The sequence below is a fragment of the Lepidochelys olivacea genome (assembly GCF_965140295.1).
Source record: "Lepidochelys olivacea isolate rLepOli2 genome assembly, chromosome: 2".
NCBI classification, from domain to species: domain Eukaryota; kingdom Metazoa; phylum Chordata; order Testudines; family Cheloniidae; genus Lepidochelys; species Lepidochelys olivacea.
Genome location: NC_140412.1, coordinates 49,958,885 through 49,975,470, shown reverse-complemented (window position 1 = coordinate 49,975,470; position 16,586 = coordinate 49,958,885). Strand labels below are relative to the sequence as shown.

General features: G+C 42.2%; 1 protein-coding gene across 1 annotated transcript in view; it reads left to right on the top strand.

Moving 5' to 3' along the window:
• Positions 1 to 6,725: 6,725 nt before the first annotated feature.
• LOC311516107 (carbonic anhydrase 13-like) overlaps positions 6,726 to 16,586 on the top strand; it is a gene marked incomplete at its 5' end in the record, with an annotated part of 40,864 nt that continues 31,003 nt past the window's right edge. The window contains 4 exon segments of the mRNA XM_084619807.1: positions 6,726 to 6,752; positions 6,754 to 6,879; positions 6,881 to 7,046; positions 13,128 to 13,178. Coding sequence (XP_084475933.1) covers positions 6,726 to 6,752; positions 6,754 to 6,879; positions 6,881 to 7,046; positions 13,128 to 13,178 — 370 coding nt within the window.

Sequence of the window (16,586 nt, the reverse complement as noted above, 5' to 3'; positions counted from 1 at the left end):
TGTCGAGGGACAAATTAAGCGCTGGATGAGAAGGTGGATAAGGAGGCAGGGACGCCAGGGGCAAGGGGGTTTTGGAGGAGGCAGTAGGGTCATGGTGATGGCGGCGGGTGAATCCAGGAATGGAGCTCCAAACCCTGCGGCTGGCAGACAGAGCCCACTGCCGCATGGCCAGAGCCTGCTGCCCACCACCTCAGGGCGGAAGCTTGAGCCATATTGCCCCTGGGAAGGTGGGGAACTCACACTGGTTGCCTGCTCCTACAGTGTTTGTGGCTCCGGAAGGGGGTAGGGACCAACCCTTGCAGGCAGCCCCAGGAGAGGAGCCACTGCTTTGTCCCCCTGCTCCTCATCACAGCCCAGGTGGCTGTGGCTGCAAGAAAAGCCCCTGGTGGCCGCACGCAGCCACAGTGGCCGCATTTGAGAAACGCTGACCAAGAGGCACCCCTTGAGATCAATCAGCCACCCAGCTGTGCCCAGCAATTAGCAAACCCATGGTAACAAACAGTGCTTGCCTATTGACTTGATCCAGCATCCAGGTGATAAATATTATTTCTATGGTGCCATCTGCCTTCTTGCCCATTCTGCAACCACACTTACTTTTAGAAATATTTGAATTGAAATGCAGGACACCTCCCTGCCTAATTGGTTCAATTCTCATGCCTTTTGCTACTTCCTAGATGAAACGTTTTATATTTAAGAATGTTATTAATCAAAGTGAGGAAAAATTTTGTAATGGTACGTGTCTGTTTTGAAATGAAACCTCACACAGGGCTAAAAAAGATGCTGAGATTGCAGGATGCTGAGCTCTCTCAAGTCCCACTGCAATCAGCGTTTGATGTTTTGCAGGCTCAGGCCCTCATTTTCAGTGTATGTTTTTCAAAAATAAATGTCTTCCTCTTGAAGACTGTTAAAAACATTATCAGCAATACCCACATGTCATGTGTGATCTGATTTTGTTCTCCGCTCCCATTTCCCATCCTGTATTAATCACCTGTTCTAACTATGTGTACGACTAAGCGCATGAACAGGAATTTTCCGCTTGCTTAAAATATTAATCTTACTTCAGCAGTGTGAACATAAGGCCAATTTTACAGGGTGCTGAGAACTAACTGGCACCCAGCATCACTCAGCTCCCATTGATCTCAACAGACGTTGGGTGTTTACATCACCTCTCAGGATTGGGCCATATTTCTGGGCCTAATCTCAGCTCATTTATGCAGCTATGGTGGCTGTAAAACCTCTAGGCGAAGATGATGTGCAATGCTTCTAGTAGCAAATCAGCTGTGTTGTGTGGTGTAAAAAGCAATTCTATATTCAGTAGTAGCCTGCAGAACCACATGTATTCGCACTTAACAAAGGGAGTGGTGAGGGTTGGACAAGCTACAAAATGGCAGGACCTGGGTAGAGAGTGGGCATATCTCTGCTCTGCCCTCCTTATTCTCCACCTGTAGCTGTGCTTAGCAACTGAGCAGTTAGTTACTCCAGCAGGCCCTTGAAAAAGTTTATCTGTGGTAAAGGAAGCAGAATGTTCTACAATGACTCCTTCCACAGAGTGCCACCTCTTTAACAGACAGCATTTGGCAGAGAGGTGCCATACAACAATAGGGTTTCTGTTGTAATGTAAGCTCTTCAGGCCTGAGATCTTCTAATTTTTATAGGTTTCAGAGTAGCAGCCGCATTAGTCTGTATCCGCAAAAAGAAAAGGAGGACTTGTGGCATGTTAGACACTAACAAATTTATTTGAACATAAGCTTTCGTGAGTTACACCTCACTTCATCGGATGCATTCCGATGAAGTAAGCTGTAGCTCACGAAAGCTTATGCTCAAATAAATTTGTTAGTGTCTAACATGCCACAAGTCCTCCTTTTCTTTTTTCTAATTTTTATGCTATTGTAGATGTAAGCAGTGTCAGGATGAGCTCCACCCTGACATCTGGTGGTGAGGTGTGGCAAGTTGTGGAAAAGAACTTCAGGGGCCGATCTCATTTGCATAGGCACACCCACCACGCCTAGAATGAGACCATAGCTGCCCAAATGGTCACTTTGGCTGCTGTGGGATCCCCAGTGTCTCTGTTATTGGGGCAGGAAGAATAAATTGTTATTACCCTGATTATGGGAACTGTGCTTGGAACTGTACGTGGCCTTTTGTTATGATGGAGGGATTCACCATCAACTAAGTAGCACTCGCTAGGCAAGGGTCATGGGTTCCAAAACTGTGTGAATGGAGAGAGGCTGGGGACAAGTATTAATACTTGGTGGCATGGGCCCCTTGGTGAGGGCCTTACATGCTGATTGCACTTCCTCCTCTCTCCACTGTGGAATATCAGAGCTAATTTTGATTTCATTAGAAGTCTAGTTATAGGCTGCTGAGCTCACTTTGGGCTGACAGTGCACCAGCACTGGGGCTCCCCTACTATAAGCTGAATTCACCTAAGAGCTGAAATCACTGAGTGTTGTGTTAAGTAGTGGGGGAGCCTGAAGATATATTGTGGAGCAGTTTGCGGGACGGCTGGTGAAGCAGTTTGACGTGGAGCAGTGTGTGGATGGCAGGAGCTGCTTGTGGGCCGTGGAGCTGAGCGAAGGAGTTTGTGGGGTGGCTGGCGGAGCGCAGCTGAGTGAAGGAGTTCGTGGGGCGGCTGGCGGAGCGGAGTGGAGCGCAGCTGAGCGAAGGAGTTCGTGGGGTGGCTGGTGGAGCGGAGCGCAGCTGAGTGAAGGAGTTCGTGGGACGGCTGGCGGAGTGGAGTGCCGCTATGGGGCGGTCAGCTTCAGATCACGTAAGGTGCCTCTTACCCCCGTCCCATTTCCACCCAGGTTGGGAGGTAAAGCTCCGCCGATAAACTTTCGAACTCTGGGGCTGCCCTGACCAGGGACAGAGACTTTTGGGGCATTGGACTTTTGGGACTTTGGGTGATTTGGGGTTGCTGGACTCAAGAACCAAAGGGAAAAGGGCATGCCCCAATTTGCCTGGGGTGGGGTTGTTTTTGCTCATGGGTTGTGTTATGAATCCTGTTGATGGTGTTTCCCCAACATAATGCCACATTGTTTCTCTCTGTTATTAAAAGACTTTTGCTACACTCAGACTATGTGCTTGCGAGAGGGGAAGTATTGCCTCTTGGAGGCGCCCAGCGGGGGTGGTATATATTTGTCCCAGGTCACTGGGTGGGGGCTCGAGCCAGTTTGCATTGTGTTATTGGAATGGAACCCCTAGATATTGAACCTGGCCCTTGTTGCTGCCAACTCTGACGGGCAGAAGGGTTACATAAAGTTCCTAGCACACTTTTAGGTGCTGTAAAACAGATGATCTCTGAAGAAAACAGCTTAGCACAGGCACATCCACGCTATTACAACCCATGGTGACTGTCCACTGCCATTGCTGGTGAAACCTCTCTCAGTCTTCATATCATAATAGTAGTCCTACTGTGCGAATAATGGGGCCAGAGCTCAGGCTAATGCCTCTGCTAATGGTCCTGGGCTTGATTCTGCAATCCTCACTCACTCAATACTCCTATTGACTCCTATTAATGGGAATTTTATGTGAGAATAGCTGGCGTTCATAGTATATATAGCTTGGAGAGCATGTATTTGTTCTTCATCACTGTGGAAAAACAACAGAGACATCACAAGTCACTTGGAAATACCAAATAAGAAAATGATTAACAAATATTTTGCAGGGTAAAAAAACAGATAGCATTATAGATGCATTTAATTTTAAAAAAGAGTGTAATATCATCAAACTGTTTTGTTCTGCTCACCATAGCTACAAAAAGCAAGTCTTTTTCAGTGTCACAAACGCTTTGTTCATTAGAGAAGAACTACAGCTTTTTCTACCGTAAAAAGAAGTAGAAGGTTGTTTTTCAAACACAAGGCAACCCTAAGACACACGTGCTTAACTTTGTGCACTGTGAGCAGTCATATGGTCACACAGTGTGTAAAGGTTAGCAGCACACATGAAATTGTTTGCAGGATACAGGCCCCAATGAGTAACTTAAAGGGATGCCATCAACTTGGAAATCTCACTTCCATCTGAAAATTTTGTACCTATCGTTGTTACAAATAACCCCTGGAGCTGCTATAACTGAAAGATTTTAAAAAAGCAACACAAAACATTTTCTCCCATTTGCATTTGGCAACACTTTGTTTTACTCAGGACATCAGCTTGAGGGTTTTCTGATTATGCTACACATCAGAGAATCAAGAGGTTCTTTTAAATTGCATATAATCTATGGCTCTTATTTTTCAGTCTATACTTACGTAAATATTGGAAAATTCAGCTTTCTACTTGAATCATGGATAGCTATGGAAAATAATGTGCTTAACTACAAGGTTAATACTAATTTATAAAAATACTTTCTTGGTTTCCTTTGGGTTGCTTGTTTGGAACCACATTCCTTCTTGAATCCAGTTAAAAATATTCATCTTTAGTACTTATCCTAGTACAAGATCATCTTCAAGGGATCTCTCTACAGTAAATCAGGTAAACAAAACCAGCAAGAGAAAAGAAATGGAGTAGCGTATAAATAAATAGTATGCATAATTCATTAACTAAATAGAGCAAATGTAGAACTCAGAGTAGTTAGTAAAATATGTGCACTTTGTTGTACATTGGAAAGAAGTCATTTAATCTTCAGGAGTAGGTTTAGGCTTCATTTGTTTTATAATTTTTTGTAGTATATGTGAAATGTTCCCATAAAACTTGATGTTTAGACAATAATTGTATTTTGTTTTAAAAATTATTACAATGAAGACAGAAACAAAATATAAGAAATGCTTACTTTTAGGGCCAGATTTTCAGTGTTTCACATGTACTGTTGCAGGAACTGTTTGTGCAAATGACATTTAGCCACTGAATTGGTAATTTGTGCATATCATTACCACAGTTATGTGCTCATATGTGTGTGCACAGCCAAGTGTACCCTCAGAAAGCAAAGAAAAATAACCCCTATTTAAAAACAAACAAAACCACAGCTCATGCCTTTTAAGCCAATTTCATTATATTTAAGCCTAACTCATGATTTGTAATCCTTTGTTTGGCAATACCAAGACAGACACAGATTCAAACGTATCCCTCCATGCACACATACACAATAGATAATGTGTTATAAGCAAAGAACTCCCTTACCCCAACTATAAAACAATCAGTTTTTCCCCCCTACAGGCCTGGAAAAGAAGAAAGAAAGAGAGATTATTGTTAAATACTTGGGACGTTAATAAATAGGGCAGCAGCAGCTACCACCAGACCCTTATGAGGGCTAACAGGGATCTAGGGTTAGCACAGCTGTGTCCCTAACAGCCTCTCCAGATCAGCGGCTGGGCTATTGACCTGCCTAACAAACCTAGTGTAGACTCCAAAGCCTTTGTCTTGGCTGAGTATGGCAGGTTGCTGGTTCCTAATCTCTGCAACCTCTGGGATTTGGTTAGCCCCTGGCTCTGCCTGTGGCTAGAGTTGTTACTTTTTGAATGGGATTGTCACCCATCAAGTTAGCATATATGGCTGTTCCTACCGCTATGATCATTATCATGAGCGAGCCCTGGCCCAACCCGCCCATGAGAAGGGCTGCATGCCTATGCTGACCATGAAGCTGTGCTCTGCAGTGTGTGAGCTAATCTTCCTCCTGCCAAGGCCTGGTCTTGGTGTCAGCAGCACCCTGTCCCGCTTATCTCCACTAGCAAAGAGCCCTTCCCTCTCTGTTCTGTGGCTCTGCACTGTCATGGCCAGTGGGGGGAAGGGAGCCTTCTACCCCCTGCAGACTGAACCGAGCCATCCTTTTTAGGTGACAGATCTGAGGAACTGTCCAAGATTGAGGTATCGTTAGAGGAGGTATTGGAACAAATTGATAAACAGTAATAAGTCACCAGGACCAGATGGTATTCACCCAAGAGTTCTGAAGGAACTCAGAAATGAAATAGCAGAACTACTAACTGTCCTCTGTAACCTATCATTTAAATCAGCTTCTGTGCCAGATGACTGGAGGATAGTGAATGTGATGCCAATTTTTAAAAAGGGCTCCAGAGGTGATCCTGGCAATTACAGGCCTGTAAGCCTGACTTCAGTACCGGGCAAACTGGTTGAAACTATAATGAAGAACAATATTGTCAGACATATAGATGAACAGAATTTGTTGAGGAAGAGTCAACATGGTTTTAGTAAAGGGAAATCATGCCTCACCAATCAACTAGAATTCTTTGAGGGGGTCAACAAGCATGCAGACCAAGGGGATCCAGTGGATACAGTGTACTTAGATTTTCAGAAAGCCTTTGACAAAGTACCTCACCAAAGGCTCTTAAGCAAAGTCAGCTGCCACCAGATAAGAGGGAAGGTGCTCTCATGGATTGGTAACTGGTTAAAAAGTAAGAAACAAAGGGTAGGTATAAATGTTTAGTTTTCAGAATGGAAAGAAGTAAATAGTTGTGTCCCCCAGGGGTCTGTTCTGGGACCAGTCCTATTCAACATATTCATAAATGATCTGGAAAAAGGGGTATACAGTGAGATGGCAAAATTTACAGATGATACAAAATTACTAAAGATAGTTAAGACCCAGGCAGGATGCTGAGCACCCTCAGATACCACTTACCCCCTTGCAACACTGGACAACAAGCAAAGATCCTCTGTTTAAAATGTCACTATTAATAAACTACGCCGATGGGAGCAGCAAAGTTTGGATCCAGATCTGGACTCTTCACAATCTTGGCCTTTTCCAGGTCCAGGGTTTGGGTTCAGGCCCATCCCTGATGTACAGGAACCCAAATGACCCCATGGGGGGTTGGGATCGCAGTCTTGGCTGTTGCTACTCGAGTAATGTTACCTGCTCTAGGTGACTCCCCGCTGGAGGGGGCCAGGTCCCCCAGCTGGCGGAAGGCGGGAATTACAAGCGGCGCCGGGCCGCCCCCCGGGGCTCAACCAGACTTTATCAGCCCCTGCGCATCTGGGCGCCGCCTGCCTCCTTCAGAGCGCCCTGTGCCTTGCTCCGGACAGCCAGACGTTCTGCTCCTCTCGCCAGCAAGCGGGGACGTGGGTGGCCATGCTGCACTGGGGATACGACGAGCACAACGGTGAGTGGGGACAGCTCCTGCGGGGCGAGCCCAGGTGAGAGGAGCACAACCTTGGCTCAGCAGCAGCAAGGGTTGCTCCAGAGCTTGCTCCAACTTTTCGCCCTCTCCAGTGAGGGGGCTGCCCGCCGGGTGCAGGAGGCTGAGTGCGGGCGCTGGGAGCCGAAGGGGGCGAGGCTGCGGTTGAGAGCAGGGGAGATTTGGCGCCCGAGCTGAGTTAGCGGGTTGAACAGCTTTTCCCCGCTGGAGCTGCTACTGCCCCAGGAATGGTCCTTGGGTCCTTCGCTCTTTTGGTTATTAGCACCGACCTGAGCAAACCGGGTGTCAGGCTAGGGAGCCCCTGCAGGAGGCAACTCAACCTGGGAGAGTCTCTTTCACCCCAGGGAGTGAGGTGGACCCTGCCCATTTCCACAGAGGGGCCATCCTGGTGCCAGGCAGGGTCAACACTGCAGCAGAACCTTTGGGTCAAAGATTAGGCTTTGAAGTGGGACTTAGGCAGGTTATTTTTTTTCTTAGCACAGCCAAATAGTTCCCTATTAGAACATTTTTGCTCTTGGGAGATAAGGGTTTTATCCCCGGTTAAGAAATATTGTCCTATTATCAAGCTCTGTAATAGCTGTTGGTGGAAATATACCAACCGGCTTTAATTAGAATAGTTCTTCTTGCTAATGGCAATGTGTTTGCACTTGGAAGTATATATTTATCAGCTAAATGGTAAACAATTTAATAACTATTCTGTAAGAATTTGATTCCCCCTCCTTTTGTTTTTGCAGCGTTAATTTTTGTTTTCTCCTGTTTAGCACTGCTAAGCGAGTGCTTGTAAAAGAAATGTTAGCTCCACACAGCCTGTTTTTGCTTCTACATCTATCAATCAGTCAATCAATCATATTTGTAATGAGCGTGGTATCAAAGCACCAAAATTCTAAGAGCCAGAATCTGCCATCTTGTCTGGAGTTGAGCCATGCCTTACTCCCTAAATATCTCCACTAAAATCAATGGGAGTACTTGAGGAGGCACAGCAGAATATGGCCTTACATTATAAAAAGAAAAAACTACCTTGTACAGTGATTCAGTGACAGTAACTATTTCTTTCACATAAGAAGAGTTACCCAGATGATGCACTGCCAGATTGTGGGTGGGTGCTGGTTGTCAAAAGTAGATACAGGGACAGTGAAAATGTACTTGCGCTCTTAGAGGACTTTAAACTTGGAAAATGACTTTGGCAGCTGCTGTGTTTGTAAGACAGTTTAGCTGGAGGGAGTATAACTCAAAGGAATATGCAGCAGGCTGAGCTGCATCTGTAGATAAATTATAGAACATTGAAAGTTGGAGAGCTGTATTTTGGTGTACACTGTGATCCATGAGAAAGTTGTATTGGTTAATGGCTAAGTAATATAATTGTTCCTACAAAACTATTCAAGCATATTCCTGTTAGAATGATGCTTGTTTAATTTGCATATGGACAGTCAACATCAGCTGTATTTTTAAATGGTTGAGTTAATGGTAGCTATTGTATTAAGGAATTTCTTACTGACTTCAGCTAAGTTCTGCTCTCCCAGTTACACAGATATAAATCCCAAAAACTTCCATTGAAGTCAGAGTTACTCAGGATTTACACCTTTGTAAGTAAGAGCAGAATTTGACCTATTTCTACTCACCACTGGTGAGTGGGCAAGTGATTTTTTTCAAACATTTTCAGATTTCCCTCAATCTTCTCATACTTTTTTGAACTCTCAGGATTATTTATTTGCTCTTAGTCTTGGGGGATGATTTTCCTCTCATCTATAATGGCAAACGACTTCAGTGGAGTTACTCCTGATTGACACAAGTGTAAGTGAAAGGAGAATTCAAGATTTTATTTTCAGTGGGTTCATGAAGAGAGGCAGCCCTAATAAAATAAAACTTAAAAAACCTGAAATTGTTCCATTGCTTCACAGGTAGCTAAATGAGAAATGTAAACGTGTAGCTATATGGTGACTACGTCTTTTATAGATTGGGAGTCAGGAGGAATAGCTATGCAAGTCTCTGCCTTCTTTCTCTACCTCTCTGTTTTCACTGTACTTGTGAGGATATACTTTTCAGAATGGTTGGGTGATGTTGAAATGTGGCAATGCTGAAATGATTAGATTTGTTCTCTATTGTTATACATTATACTCTATCCTGTCCCTCTCCCCTCCCCAGATTGAATAATGTATGACAACACCTTCTTGATGGAGCACAACACCTGAAAAACAAAGATTCTGGGCCCCACCTGCAGGTCCAGATAAGATACCCTCCCTCTCCTTCCTCTCCACCCTCCCAGTTTCTGGGAAAGGGGAGGGTGTTGGAATTTCTATCAGTTTTCTGCCCTTGGACCCTGTGGAGGCCCCAATCTCTCATATCAGGCTCTGCTTGGTGACTGATAAACTTGAAACTCCACACACCCCTTAATCCCACCAATATTCTCCCCCTTGAGAGCCCCCAGCTGTTGCTAGACAGGCAGATCTTCATTAGTCAATCCATTCAGCCTCGGTGGAGGTGGTATCTACTCTCTACTCCTCCCTAGCAACATTTCTTTTTTGTTCCTCATGTTTTTATGATTCTCCATTGCCTGTCTCTGCTCTTGCTCCGAGCTTTGTCAAGCAGCAGAAGTATGAAATTGATGTGATTCTTGACACTTTCACGGCTCTACATGATTCCCAGTATGTTCTATAAACGGACTAGTCTTAATTTCATTCTGCCAATGCAGTTGTGTCTTTCTGATTCTGCAGAGAGACAGCTTTAGTGTCTTTGCTGCTCTTCAAATAGCAGTGTGCTGCTCTTGGCAAAGCTGCTACTTGAAGAGCAGTAAAGATACTAAAGCTGACTCCCTGCAGATTCAGGAAGGTAAAACTGCAATACTTTATATTCAGTTCACATTTTCAATGTTATCTTTGCAACCATAAAGATGAAAGCTTCTTTTTTTTTTAATGAAAGTTTATGTCTGCACAAATTGATGATTTAGGTGCCACCTGCCAGAGAAAGCTTTCTGCTTTCTGCTTGTCACTGGTAAGAGAGCAAGTGAATTTTTTAAAGCATTACACTACATTTGTGTGTGTATGTCCCCATGTATAAATAGATAGATATAGAGATACACTATACTCATTGGTACGCTGTATAGCTACAGATATACGCTATATTCACTGGTTCCAACTGGATGAAATGATCAGTGCAGATTGTCCAGTGCATTTATATCACCAATACTAAGTGTGTTACTTTGTCACCACCCTAATCTTTGCTTTGTTCTTGTAAGTGCTCCTATTTCACATGATATAGGCATCTGATATAGGGAGGCACAGCAGTGACACTTTGAGAATTGGCTGCCATGTGGAATAGGGCTCAGTCCTATAAGGTGCTTAGCACCTCCTATGAAGAGATGGGTGCTCTCAGCACTTGACAGGATTGGGCCGTTAATGACAAATGGGGAATGGTTACCTTTAGTATGCTATTTCTCTAATAAAGAATTTGAAAAATGCTTGTATGTGTACTGTGTATGACTATAAAGAAATTATAAAGCTGTTGCAACTACTTTAGGATTAAAGTGTTTTTGTGGTCACTGATAAAAATGAAACTGTTATGGATAAAGTAATAAGAGTGTTGGAGTTTCTCAGGGCATACCTCTGCCCCCATAGGTAGGTTAATTTCAGTGTCTTGTTTGAGAAGTACACACTGAACTCTGCATTTCCAACGATTATTTTATTTAGCGCTAGCATTCTTGTGAAATAATATTTTCTTAGAGCACTGTGATGTGCTAGTGACCTTAACTTCAGTTTAAGGTTTTTGTGTGGCATAAATCCATGCTATAGTTGCTCTTTATAAATAATCAAAGATATAATCGAACAACAAACCAACAACCTTACTCCGTATAAAAGAAGCCAGTCCACAAACTGAATATCCTCAACTCAGCTCCTGCAAAACACTAATTCATGTCTACAAATATAAATCTACACCCTCACCTGAACCCTGACCCCCAAATGCATATGGTATCTCTGATAGTCAGATCCCAAGCTATTTAGGGTTTTATAGGTGAAAGCCACTACTTTTAATGCCACCTGAAAATCAGCAGCCAGCCAGAGGAGATTTTGGAGGACTGGTATCATGTGCTCATCATGACAAGCTGCTCTCTTCACGAGAATCAGTTTCCAAGTTGATACAGGGTGTAGCCCTATGTGGAATGGATTGCAATAGCCTAATCTTGAAGTGACAAACACATGAGTGACGTATAGTGAGCTCTGCCTCCAAGATAAAGGAATGCAATCTTCAGATGGAGGGAAAAATATTTTGGTCACTGTTGCTATATGATCATTTAACTGTCCCTGGGATTCTTAACAAAATACTTTCTAGGATCTCTCTGGCAGGGCTTGTCTACACTACAGTGCTGCACTGGTGCAGCTGCACTGCTGTAGCACTTAGAGAAGATGCTAGCTACACCAACATGAGAGCTTCTCCCATTGCCGTAGTTAATCCACCTCCCTGAGAGGCAGTAGCTATGTCGATGGGAGAAGCCCACCTGTCGACATAGCGCTGTCTACACTGGGGATTAGGTCAGTATAACTGTGTCACTCGGGGTGCAGATTTTCCACACCCCTGAGCAACATAGTTATACCGACATAAGTTCCTTGTGTAGACCATGCCCAAGCTTCAGAAAAGAATGAAATAACTGCAAGGTAGTCCCATCTACTTGCACTCGGGGCTGCGTGGTTTTGTACATATCTGATAGATCCAGTAATATCATCATGGACACCTGCAATGAATTCCTGGCCCCAGTGAAGTCAATGGGAGTTGACACTTACTTTTATAGAGACAGGATATCACCTCATATTTTTTACATTGGTAAGAGATCAGTGATCAATACTAGTAGTGCAGTCCCATTACCGTAACAAGGTCTGAAGACAGATTGACAAGAGTCAAGGAGATCTGAGTCCTCCTCGTGTACTCTGAGAATTGTCTCATTACAACCTTATCCATAATCTTAACCAAAACTGGAAAATTAGATACTGTGCAATATCTGGCTAGACTGTCAGTGTCAAGTGATAGTTTCTTGAGCCACTATTACACATTTTTCCTTTAGAGCACTCAACATTTGGCCCTTCCTTAAGTATAGACAATCTCCACCAGCAAAGGATACAGTATTTTCCTGCTAACTTTCACCAGAAAGAAAAGGCATGTGTCCAAAGAACAGGTTTTGGAGCAAAGTTCTCTCAGTATAACCAGAAATGTAACAAAATAAATTAGTATATCAGTTAGAGATTGCTTTGAGTTTCTTAGGCAAGTCATGTGGGCATTTTGTGAAAGTGTGTATCAACTTTCCTTTAAGGAAGTACATTCAACATTAGAATGGGGGAAGCAAACAACATTTTCCTGGCTCAATGGAGGCATATAGGTCACAGATCAAATTCAGCAGTGATTAACAATTCATTAAATCCCATTGATTTTAAATAGGGTTGCACAGAGTGTAGGTCAGCACTAAATTTGGCCATAATGTATATATTCCACCAATTAGAATGATTCCGTTTTAGCCAATCAGACACAATATCTATGCTTGCTATGTGAACTATAATAACCAGTTATGTAACGGAGGTCCCAGAGTGGCAACAGTATCAGATTAAATATATTGGTATATTGTAAACCATATTTTAACAAAATTGTATAAATAAAAGTTAAAGACTAAAACATTTTGACCTTCTGGCCAGATTTACTGAAAAGCCAAAGTTTATGGATGCTTTGTGTCACTAGAGTGGTGCAAAGCAGCTGAAGTAAACAAGTGAATCTGACCCTCTTAACTTATGAAAAGTAGGAAAGCAGATGCTCATCTCTGTTACATATTTCTGCAATTTCTTTATTAAACCAAAGTAAACTTTTGGGTGCACAACTAGCTAATGACTTGTAATGTTACATTTATTTTATGTACCAAAACAGTTTCAAACTAGAATTGCAAAATCAGGCCTTTTCATATATTCTGAAGCCTGAAGGGATCATTGTGACATCTAGTCAGGCCTCCTACATAGTCCAGGCCGTAGGATTTACCTGAAATAATTACTTTTTGAACTACACCCTATCTTTTAGACAAGCATCCAATCTTGATTGCCAGTGATGGAGAGTCCACCACAATCTTTGGTGAGTTGTTCCAAAAAATTATGCCTTATTTCCAATCTGCATTTGTCTAGCTTCAACTTTCAGCTATTGGATTTTGTTTTATATTTGTCTGCTAGATTAAAGAGCCAATTATCAAAATTCTGTTCCCCATAAAGTACCTACAGATTGTGAACTAGTCACCTCTGAACCTTCTCTTTGTTAAGCTAAATAGATTGAGCTCCTGTCACTACAGGACATGGCTTTCCAATCTCTCAAACATTTTCATGGCTCTTCTCTGAACCCTCTCCAATTTATCAATATCGTTCTTGAATTGTGGACACCAGAACTGGACACAGTTTTCCAGAAGTGATTGCACAGTGCCAAATACAGAGGTAATATGACCTCCCTACACATACTTTTTCTGTCTCAAGTCTAGAGAAGCTAAAATTGTCTTTGTTACAATAATTCACAAGAAAATTCTTTCCCACTGAAGGATGAAGTAGTTGTCAGTAAGAATTTGAAAATAAATTATTAATCTGGTTTTGTTGTGTTTTAGGCATTCGATTACAAAATATTTAGTGATGGTTACAAATTGTTAACATTAGATTGGTAACGTTCGTTTTTTTGGCTGTCAATTTATGACTTTTAAAACAGTTGGGTTTGAAGTAAAAAGCTATGATGACTTCTTGATCTGCCGTTTCAAGCAAGTAAGATGTGTTTTGTAAATTCTGCTATTTAGTTAATAGATTTTGAGTTTCCATCTTATTGAGTAAAAATTACCCTCAGACACATCCCAGACCGAAAGCCTCTACCTCTATGCTGCGTGCAGACAGCCTTTTTTCTGACATGCAAATAATTGCTCTTCTCTGAGACCTATTCTGTGCATTTTCCCTCTGTTGTTTAGGAGAGCTGTACTCTCTTTATGAAAGTGATTAGAGGAGAAAGAGATTTCTAAGAGACCTGCTTTCCTAAAACTCATGCAGTGGTTTGAGCATTGGCCTGCTAAACCCAGGGTTGCGAGTTCAATCCTTGAGGGGGCCATTTAGGGATCTGGGGCAAAAATTGGGGATTGGTCCTGCTTTGAGCAGGGGGTTGGACTAGATGACCTCCTGAGGTCCCTTCCAACCTTGATATTCTATGATTCTGTGATTCTATGATTCTATGTAAGCTTTCTGCGACACACTGAGGGCTTGTCTACACTGGCAATTAACAGGATTGCAACTTTCTTGCTCAGGGGTGTGAAAAAACACCCCCCTAAGTGCAACAAGTTTCAGTGCTGTAAAGCGCCAGTCTAAACAGTACCTCAGCGCTGGGAGCTACGCCCCTCGTTGAGGTGGGTCGCTGTGCCGCGACCACACAAGGCACGATAAAGTGCTTTAGTGTTGCCAGTGTAGACTAGCCCTGACTTGACACATTGATGCTATTTTAGGGCCTGTGAGGTGCTGAGTGCCAAGCACTCCATTTAAAATCAATGAGTGTGAAAGGTACTCAACATCTCTCCGATTTAGGCCATTAGTTGAAAAGCACTGAATGTGCTAGGGAAAGATGGAGCCAAAATGGATGAGGATAGGGCACAACTAGTTTGAGTGATGGAGACAAGCAAGCCTGGTGTGAATGAAGCTGACATTTCAAGAGTATTTAATAGCATCCCCAGCATGCATTTAGCAGTGCAATAGCGGGCAAACACTGTGATACTAGTACAGTTCTAGTACTGAAAAGACAAATCAATTGCACTTTTATTAGAGGATAATGGCAGTGCCAACACAAGTTACCATGGGCTAGATTCTCATACTTCTTTACTCCTTGAGTAATCCCATTGATTTCAATGGGACTACTTGCACAGTGAGACACTACTCAGCATCTGATTTACCATTGCTTCTAATATTGTTCCTGCTTTTAGTTTATACCCTGAAATCTATGTAGCCAGATTCTGATACTTTTACTTATATTAAGTACTAATGGGGCTACTCAAAAAACAAAATATCAGAATCTGGCCTTACATAGCTAACTCGTCACCAATACATTTTGCTCAATACCAAGAATATCTCTTTTGTGTCTCCTTAAAAGTGATAATCCTACACGCAGTTTAGTATATCTCTTTTATTGTTGTTTCCTGATTATCACAGATTTATAGCAAAATTCTCTATTTTGCTTGGCATTATTTTCTAACTTTGTATGAACAAAATAAAATGGAAATCCATTCAGTCTTACAAAGGAAGCACAAATTATTGCTGTGACTATTATTATTCATATGGAAAGCCAGGGAATATGTAGACCAGACAGCCAAGGATATTGAGACAAATCAGTAGAACTTGTTTAAATACATCAAAAGTCAGATGCCCATATCTGAGTCCACCAGATCAACAAGAGCTAGAAGAATCATTTAAAGCAGCATTTGTTTCCAGTCTGTAAGAGAAATAGTTTTGTTTGTTTTTTATTGGGATGTGTGAAGATATTATTAAAGAAAAGACAAATCAAAAAGATGAGCTTGACATTTAGTTATGAACGCTGTGAGATCCATGGTTAGTTTTATTATACGCAGGAACAAACTCCACTGTCCAGACGCAGCTCCTGGGAACATACTGTCTCCTGCATGCATGAATCTGTCCCTATTGATAAACCATTTGTTGTCTTAAGGAATGTTGCTGTCATGGCAGGTTTTGAGAGTGAAGGAAGGAGGGTGTTTCTAGTAGCTAGGGCCAGTCTTGAAGACAATCTTGATTGGGACAGAGATCTCATACTGGACTCTGTATTCAATAGGCAACCAGTGCAGAGAGCATATCATAACCTGTGTTATTAAATAGGTGGGCTGATGCATTTTATACCAGCTAGAGCTTGTTCAGTGTGTTGTCTTTATTCCTATATGTAACTAGTTTGGGAAGGATTATATTTTTATCGCTAAATGTTAGTAAATGTCACACACTCACAAACGGATGAAAAAATATATTCATCCATAATAATTAAAATTTACAGATAGGCACAGTAAGAAAAATGCTAATTGTGAATTTATTTGATGTAAGGATGTTTATTTTGTAAATTTTTACATGTGATGTTGACCCCTTCCTAACCCCATAGTTTTATGCAACAGTGAAAATTTAAATAAATAAAAATGGAAAAAGCTTAAAAATAAACATTGATCATCCATCCATCAAAATTATATAACATGAAATTCTGTTAAGTCTATGTATAACAAATTGTAATAATCAAAAGGTTATAAATGACTGGATTACTGTGCCCTAATTCTGAGAGTGACAGGATGGGATATAAACTTCTGGTCCTTATTTGTTTGTGTGCGTTCCCCCTGCCTGTCCCCCTGGCTACCCCTCAACCTCTGTTTGGGTTTATGGTAGCACTGAGGAGTCCTAAAGGACCCCAAGCTACAGACAGACTTAACAATTTTGAAAGCAGATGCCCTTAATAATGGGAGGAGGAGGAGGTCATAGAGGAAAC